At 45.0% G+C, this 8,608-nt stretch overlaps 1 protein-coding gene and 1 long non-coding RNA gene across 2 annotated transcripts in view; both read right to left on the reverse strand.

The window, feature by feature from the left end:
- Nucleotides 1-2,147: 2,147 nt before the first annotated feature.
- Nucleotides 2,148-8,608, reverse strand: part of LOC127751029 (uncharacterized) — a 36,875-nt gene continuing 30,414 nt past the window's right edge. Inside the window, exon 3 of the long non-coding RNA XR_008011946.1 lies at nt 2,148-2,226. This is a non-coding gene — a long non-coding RNA (uncharacterized LOC127751029). The remainder of the gene's footprint in view (nt 2,227-8,608) is intronic.
- Nucleotides 3,781-6,534, reverse strand: LOC127751028 (uncharacterized). The gene is made up of 5 exons (XM_052273904.1): nt 6,120-6,534; nt 4,993-6,042; nt 4,678-4,911; nt 4,391-4,598; nt 3,781-4,305 (listed from the first exon to the last, which is right to left on the reverse strand). Exons 1-5 carry the CDS (start codon nt 6,523-6,525, stop codon nt 3,906-3,908), a joined length of 2,298 nt encoding a protein of 765 aa, XP_052129864.1. The 5' UTR covers nt 6,526-6,534; the 3' UTR covers nt 3,781-3,905.

Consider the following 8,608-nt stretch of genomic DNA (forward strand, 5'->3'; position numbering starts at 1 on the left):
TTGAGCTAGCGACCTGGGATTTTCGGGGTCGTTTTGTGTCATAAAAAGACAGATCGAGTTCGAAGAAGAGCATTCTAGCTCGAAAATTTGATTTTTAAAAATTCAACAACCACAGGTCCCCAAAATGGCGTTTTTTAAAAATATTGGTTTACTGTTGCCTAAGGGGTAACTCATCAAAGTAGAGCCCTCCGGTCGAAAATTTCGTCTATTTGGCTCTATCTTCAACCGTTTATAGGCACCAGAGGGATTTTTCTACACCAAAATGACCGCAAAACATTTCTATGTTTTTTCTCAGATATTTGATGGTCTTCGATAGGGTAACTCATTAAAATAAAACCCCGAGGAACAAAATTTGTGACTTTTGGGGCTGAATGCCTACTTACGACTTTTCCTCGACTCGGGTGTCAGCGCCGCTAGATGTATGCCAGGCGCGTCGCAGCGTAACAGTGTTTCGTGAGATATCGCGAAGCCTGTTACGCGAGACGTGGTCTGGCGTACATCTACCTAGTTACTGCTATGAACAGACTATTCGTGACATATTAATATCGTGAAATGACGAAATTTATCAACAGTGTACGTTCGACAAACGTTTTCTCATTTGAAAAGCACACCAATTAATAGGGTATTGGTCTAGAGCGCTGAGCGGAAGTAGGAGAACAAAAACGGAAGGTGGAAAGGCGCCCTGGTCGGTCGTCCCCCTCTCCTCCACTGGGCGGAGTGGGAGAGCGCCCGGGGAGAAGTGGGGGGCAGGCGGGTCGGAGTGGGGGCGCCTTTACATTTTCCTTTTTTGTTCTTCTACGTCCGCTCAGCGCCCCAGACTAATACCCAATAGACCATTCCGCTCGTACCTCTCGAAAAACAAATGCACCGGAAGTCGGCTATTTCAAATCAAAATTAAGCCTCCATAGAGCCCTAAAATATGTTCGAAAGTGACAAATTATTTCTCTTGGGAATTTATTTATGAAGTTTGAACAATATTATGGTGTAATTAGGCCTCTGGAGCCGGTTTTAGATGACTTCCGGTGCATTTGTTTTTCGAGAGTATCGCGATTAGCGGGTCCAGCGGAATAGTCTATTGGTGTTGCCACTTTCCCTTTCCCCAGATTAGCCGCAAGACGAAAATATTTCTTAAAATCTACTTGAGTATCTGGTAACTAGGCACAGGTACAATCTAAAAATTTACTGTTGAAAACAACTCTTGTAATGATGACGGTGGTGTACACAAAAAGTGTTGTTCGAAAAAAAGTTGTTGCAAAACAGCAATGTTGTTCCTAGGCAACTTCTGCTGTTCTTCAACAACTTTCATTGTTCCTGAACAACATTTGTTGCTTCTGAACAACTTTTGTTGCTGCTGAACAATTTTTATTGTTATAGAACAATTCTTTTGTTGTTAGGCCTGAACAACTTTTGTTATTCCACAACAACTTTTCTGTTGTCCCTGATTAACTTTTCATGGTACCAAAGAATCAATGTTGTCCTACAACTGAACAACAAGGAGTCAATGAAAAAATTACACTGTAAAAATAATCACGGTCGCCCATACGGAAATATTGCGTTTACTTAACCTACGGCGTCTCCGTACCTTGAGTTTCGTACACTGTTAAAAATCCTGTACCAAAGTACAGAAAAAGTACAGGATTCCGTACAGGATAAGGTACAGGACACCCGTACTTTATTACTGTAGTGCCCATAAGGCTCCATCTTAAAAATTCCTGTACTCTGTACTCAAAACACCGTACTTAGCAAGTACAGGAAGACCGTGAAACAAGTTGACCAATAACTGTTCAACTCCTGTGGTTTTTTTCAAACAGTGTACCCTATTCCCATAAGAGCCCACGTAAAATAAACGTGGGTACGGAGCCAGGGTACGGAAAGGTACGGAAAAAGTCCTGTTAATTTTGATCCGGAAGTCTTCGTCTTGAGTACGGAGTCTGTTACGGCGTTCCGTACCCCCTTCCCTATGCTAGCCCATGTAAAAATCGTTGGTACGGTGGCCATGTACGGCAAATCTCCGAACCGCTTTCGAAAATCACTCCCAAAAGTGAGGTGCGGAACGCCGTGACAGGCTCCGTATCCAAGACTGATTCTTTACAGTGTAACTGAGATTTTCCCTTCCCGGCAACCTCTACCTCCCTACCAGTGGGAAACGAATAGTTCTTTTCACTTACCCGTAGTGGGTGACATGCTGGACAGCACGCCACAAGTGGGACGTAAGATGGATGTAACCTGAATCAAAATACGCAGGATTAGTGCCGCAGAACTAAAAGTAACAGTCACTACCAAGCAGGCCCGCCCTTCCGCCAAACGCAGTTGCCAGCTCCACTTCGCTGCGTCGGCAACTCCGTTCGGCAGGGGCCGGGCCTGCTTGGCCTGCCGGCGGCGATGGTCGGCGATGGTCTAGCGATATACTGAAGAACATGCATAACCAAATAAATAATGTGACCGGTAAATCACTTTGCATATTTGAGTAAACTAACTTCTGCTCCTTTCACATGACAAAAGACTGTAACGGGGCAACACCGTGACTACACCCCACCCTTCTGCTTTGCTTAAGAAAAATACAAAAAAATGAACGAGCGCAGTTTTTAGATTGTATTGTTTGTCAAAAAGTCTTAAAACTTGACTTTTTCCCATTGTTTTCATTATATCCACCTCTAGGGCCGAAACAGTGAAAGATACGGCAAATCCGAGGGTGGTTACTGATAGGGTGTTCCAGGCAATCTGAAACGAAAGTAGGAAAAGAACAAACTCACTGACGCTTCTGTTTCCGTAATAGCTCTGATTGGTTGAGCTAATCACGTGCCTCTGCGGCCTTTCAGGTATGAGAAACTGTCCGATCGGTTTTGAGCTCCTCTCCATATTTGAGAGGATTAGTGGGGACGTTAGTGACCTCAACTTTGCACGGTGAGCTAGGAAGCTGAAATTTGGCATGGAGGTACTTAATGACCTACTGATCAAAATAGGACGTGGTGCCAAACGGGCACCACCCCCCTTCACCCTTCACCCCCCTTTCCCTTTCTCTTTTGCTTCCCAGAACGTAACTTCTTAACCAATACACCTAGAGAGGTGTTTTTTTTTTTCATTTTGTGCGTAACACCCTACTTGGGGCCGATGGTGCCCCACAAAACAAGCTCCAGTGCCCCCCGGGCCCCCCCGAGGCCCCAAAAGGGGCAGAAATGCTGAAAATGACGTTTTGTTGTACTGCTATTGGAATATTTTTGACATCGGTTCAAAATTGTTCCTAACATACCACTTCAGTACCTAGTCTATCCATATCGAACAAATTGAGCCCCATAAGGGGCCGCAGGGACCCCCTGTGGGGCCAAACTGGAAGTACAAACGACCGACTTTGCAGGTAATGGCGTTTGTGCTCGATATTTTGTCTTACCATTCACAAGATCGTAAGAGTGACGACGGAGGCACCACTCGAGAGGTGCCGCGGTCCCAATGGGGCCCCCGGAGGCCCCCTGGGGGGCAAAACTCCTTCGCAGCTGTATCTCCTGAACCGCTGCGAATATCGGCGCCGTTCTTTCTCCATCACGCATATCTTTCGGTATTTAAACAAGTGGTAATCCATTTTCTTCGTCTTACCCCAGGTGGGGCCCGTGGGGCCCTGTTGGGCCCCTCTGCTAGGGTGCAAAACGTGGCCAAAACGTTATCAGTGCTTATTCTACTTGAACCGGAGGCAGTTCATGTTGAAGGGTAAAAAAGTGACAAGTGATTTCAATTGCAGTGATGCTATTGATGTAATTCTTCAAAATTAAAACTATGCGGGTTTTAAACAGAACACTATAAAATTTCAAAATTTATTCAAACAATATTATTTAAAACAGCATTTTAAAAATCTTTTGTACTCATCCCATAACTTAATCATAGAACTTTTCCATCATTAGTTTTGTCACGAACTATTCTTCGTCAGTGTCATTTTGAATCACAGTTTTAGGACACGGGCATGGACATAGATCTGAACACCCCCACTTAGTGAGTTTTAGGCAAGAGCATGCAGATGGCTTACAGGGTTTTTTGCACTTACAAGAAACTAACTGTTTGCATGCTTTTGACGCCTCGGGCAGTGTTATCCACACCTGCTCCCAGTCTCCTTCTATTGAACGTCGCCAACCGCATTTGTCTGGACTTGGGACGTCAGGTAAGGGGACAAGTGATTGGAGCGCTACCTTCACTTCCCGCATCACACGTTTGCAGTGCTGCAAGAAAGCGTCTTGCGTGGGTGGTAGAGAGGTTATTTGTCTTCCCTCCTGAAACAACGCCCTTCTGCAACTGTTCAATTTTGTCTCTGCACACTTCCTGTAACAAAAAATATATATTTAATTTGGGATGTTCATTTTACTTATATAAAATAATTTTGTGCTAGTGCAACCATTAAACCTACTTGCTATACATTCTTATGACTAATTTTTCAAGCAAGGGAAGTGCCTCATTTAGTCGCCCATCGCTTAGTTGTTGCAATCCCTCAGTTGCGTCCGGTGTAAGCATCCACGTATCAAATGCAGTTTTCTTGCCGACACTTCCAAATGATGACGTGATGTCGCAGCCAGTGAGGATGTGGAATGCCGGAAGTACCTCGCATTTTGCTGGACCTACAAAGCACGAGTTCATGTATAGAAATTGTGTACAAAGTTGATTTAAATTCAGAGTACCACCCAAAAAATAAAATACCTAGTTTTTTGGCAATTTCATGCGCTGCTATGAATTTCTGGTGCTTTCCAACGCCATACGACAGCCACAGTTCGTCCATGGCTACTTTAGAGGCAGTCCACACCGCCAGCACGACTACGTCCGAATCAACTGTCCGGATTAACACCCTTGGACACCCGTTTGCAGCGGCTGATGCAGCATGCAACATCATGCGCGTATCAGCCTCCTCATGGCTGCAAGGCGTCAGATTTTCTCCTAAAAACAGCAGAAATGCCATAGTTTAATAACGCGAGTAAATTTCAGGTCTAATGGGGCCAGAATAATTACTCTACTTACCAGGGTTCTGTCTTGTGCTTGATAAACAAGACGATTGCCGAGTGACAATTAGCACTTTTTCATTCCAATCCTTGTCAACGAGGTAGTCTGCTAACATATTGAAGAGGTCCTCCTTATTCTGGCTGTCCCGCATAAATTTGGACCACGATGTTGGAAGTTTTGAGTTCAGGGTAACTTTCATTCTCTGGCCTTCCCCTCTCTTGTCTCTTGTCCCATTTTTCAGGCTATCTTTAAGATAAACGTCGAATACAAGGTCTACTCTGGACACACTTCTCATTTCCCTTTCTACATAATTGTGAAATGAGGCAAAATACTCGACAAATGTTTTGCAAGTAGCACTGGGATGTATCATATTGACCAAGGCAGCGCCATCGATTACAATTGCATCAACAGTAGGTCTGAAAGCGCTAAGGCAGACTGCGGTCGTGTGTTCAATCAGGGCGGGCACTATTTCACACTTTTCTCCTGTGCGCATGGTGCCATTTAATGTGAGGGACGGTGGCAGAGCTTGGTTTTCATGCTTAAAGAACTCATTCATGTCGCCTTTACGCATATGGGTAGTGATCCACAGCCGGCTGAACAGAAATACGTCATTTTTCAAAGAGGCTACTTTTGTTACAACTTTTTTCTTTGTAGCTGCCTTCATTAACTTAAAATTGTTTTTAGAAATAGGGTCAAAGAGGCTTTTCGTGTCACTTTCCAGCCGCTCCTGAACGAAAAGTGCGTACTGCCTTTTGCCTATATCTTCAATTTCCATGATTGCCTGAAGTGCCGCCTTATCTGCAACTACTCTGCCGCTGTCGATGTTAAAGAGCTCCTCACCGGTTTCCAGAAAAGGGTTCCCTCTCTCGAGGAATCTTGCTCTTAAGGCCTTGACATCCCTCCTGAATGCCGCGTTCGCCGCCGCCGTATCGTTGTGGTGCAGAGTTAAGTCGGAAGTCTGCTGCATGCCATAAGCCTCCTCAAACTTTTCGAGTACGACAGCCACGTCCGGACCGGACAATAGCCATTTGAGTAGGGTATCTGGGGACTCAGTAAGTCCAATCATGCCTAAAAAAATTAATAAAAAATAGTTAGAAATAAATAGTATGTGAGAGTAAAATGAATCTTGATTTTTGATAACTTACCGCTATTTCCTTTCATTCGGGCATTTAGCTGCTCGTGTACTTGGTCTAGGGCCATCCCAGAGAACTCTCGGCTAGAATTTCTCCCAACAAAACGACCAGCACGAAATTCAGCTGCTAAAGCCGGGTGTGTTTGGGCAATGTTCGCCATATCTCTTACATGCACTGAGCCCCAGCGAGCATAGTTAAGATGATCCAAAGCGAAGAACCATGGCATTATCAAATCAAGTGTCTCTACGTAACAGGCAAAGTCAGCAGAGCGAATGGATCGTACGAACTGCAGCATGGTCAGTTGTAGGATAAGAAAAGTGTGCCAGTAAGCAAAGTGGGGAACAGCTTTCCTCTTGTCGTCCCTCCAGGACTCGAAGGGCACAAAATCGCCGTCTTCGTCATATGCCTGCTTGAGCATCGAGTACAAAACCGCAGCAGTAACCTGGGAAAAATAAAAACTAGTTAAAATACGTGCCATACATTTTTAGTAGCATGAGTCTGAAGTTAAATTTAATAATAAAACATTACCTCGTGGGCATACCGCGTTCTTGTTACGTGCGATCCTCGCAAAACACTTTCTGCCCTTCCTTCAGTCAGGATTTCGGCTTCAGTTAGCAGCGTGGTCCAACCGCTTCCGTCAGCCCACTGACCTAGGCAGTGCAACAGGCACATTTCGATATGTAGACCACCCATCATTATCATCATGTTATCTTCGCCAAGGCCTGCATCTGGAGACAGTGACAGCAGCATCAGGAGTGATCTGCAGAGGGCATAGAGTGGCTGATCGACCGTGAGAACAGCAGTCTGTCCCGGGTTTAGGAATTCGATGGCGTTCTTGGCGACTCTCATGGCGTGCATCATCATAGCGGGGGTTGCGGCGTGCTCCTTGAAGAGTGGAAGAATTGCAGCAAGGGTGACCAGACGCAGTTGCCCCCGCTCCCGGGAAGCGTGGTGAGTTGACCAGTTGACAGCTTCCTCGCCCCCCGCCGCCACGTTTTCCAGCCATTGCAGTTCCTGGTCGAGGGGGCTTTCTATACATGGCCTGTCCACTTGACCCTTTAATGACGACGCAAACTTGGCATTCTTTGGATTAAGGAAGCACGGCGGGACGTCTGCGAAATCCTTTGGGAGCTGTCTCACTTTTCTGCCCGTACTCACAGTAGGAATTGGCTGCCAAGAAGGCCCTGGAAAAAAATAAAAATAATAAAAATTGTGCATTAAACCGCCTGCGAAGAGAGGCGTAGGCAACCTAGGAGTACAACTCCGTTGTGCGGGTTGGCCTATCATCAAAAGGGTACCTGCAGGTTCCCTCAATACTCACCAGCCTGAGCGGTAGTAGGGTGTTGAACCAGGGAAATAGCAGTCCCGTGGAAAGAATCCGTTGCTGTTGTGGACGAGGGGTTATGGTCGAGGTTGTCTGCCGCCGCTGTCGTGAACACATTTTTCTTCAGAAACGGTGGACAAACCACTCCCTGCGCCTCGTATTGAGCAGCATTTCTATTGGCGATATCGGTGATAATGCCTTGAACTCGATCATAACTTATGCCAAATCCCATTTTATGTACAGCATCAACCAATTTTTTCTGTCTTGTTTCTGCATACATTTTTAGACTTAGGTAGACGGGCACAGGGCATTCCTTACTCCGTTGACAGCGGTGTGCATCCTCAGCGGCTCTTTTTAGCCCGCTCTTTTGCTTAAAAGCTATATAAGCGGGCTTATGCCATCGCCTCTGTGTCTGTCTGTCTGTCCGTTTCCCAAGAAGGACGTGGGCTAGAGGTTTTAAATTTTCAGGGTATTATTGTTGCCACTTCTGGTCAACGAAACGGTTGGTGCAAATCCTGGCAACCACCCCTGAGTGGGTCTGAGGGGGTAACAAAGAAATAGGGGTTGGTCCAAAAAGTGAAAAAATAATATTTTTTTTATGGCTCTGTAAGGGGTAACTTGTGAAAGTAGAGCCCTTTGGGCGAAAATTTCGTCCGTTTGGCTCTATCTCTCACCGTTTACGCGCTAGAGGGAGTTTTACCCACAAAAGTGGCTTAAAAATAAGTATATTAATTTTAGAGAAAACAGTTTTTTAGTCGGTTCAAAATTTTCTTCTAAGCAGAAGAGTGGGCTTATTTTATGGTGGGACATCATTAATAAAACGTGTACACTTCCATGCAAAAAAGCAAAAAAAAAACATTTATTTGTTGTTCGAACACGTTCGGAGTCATTCAAAGTATGCCTGGAAGTATATTTAACTTCTTCTAGGGCTAGTCTTTTGTATCTTTTCATAGGTGTGTTATTTGATTCTTAAGCTAACATCAATAACTTAGAAGGGATTTGGCATAATTTGCATGTATTCTACAAACTGCGGCACATACTGCCAAAGATGTCCAGCGTATGAAAAGAATACTTCGTTTGTTGAGTTTTGATTACGAAGTAGACAGCCCGTTTTCGGATAGAAAATGTATTACACAATGAAAATTCAGAAGGGACGGGAAGGCCCGTCCCAAACGCC

The sequence above is a fragment of the Frankliniella occidentalis genome, unplaced genomic scaffold (assembly GCF_000697945.3).
Source record: "Frankliniella occidentalis isolate FOCC.00 unplaced genomic scaffold, Focc_3.1 Scaffold312, whole genome shotgun sequence".
NCBI lineage: Eukaryota > Metazoa > Arthropoda > Insecta > Thysanoptera > Thripidae > Frankliniella > Frankliniella occidentalis.

Coding starts and splice junctions, on each gene's coding strand:
- LOC127751028 (XM_052273904.1), bottom strand. CDS start 6,525: ATGCTCAAGCAGGCATATGACGAAGACGGCGATTTTGTGCCCTTCGAG. Junction 4,912..4,992: donor AAGCACAAGACAGAACCCTG/GTAAGTAGAGTA, acceptor TGCTGTTTTTAG/GAGAAAATCTGACGCCTTGC. Junction 4,306..4,390: donor GTCATAAGAATGTATAGCAA/GTAGGTTTAATG, acceptor TTTTTGTTACAG/GAAGTGTGCAGAGACAAAAT.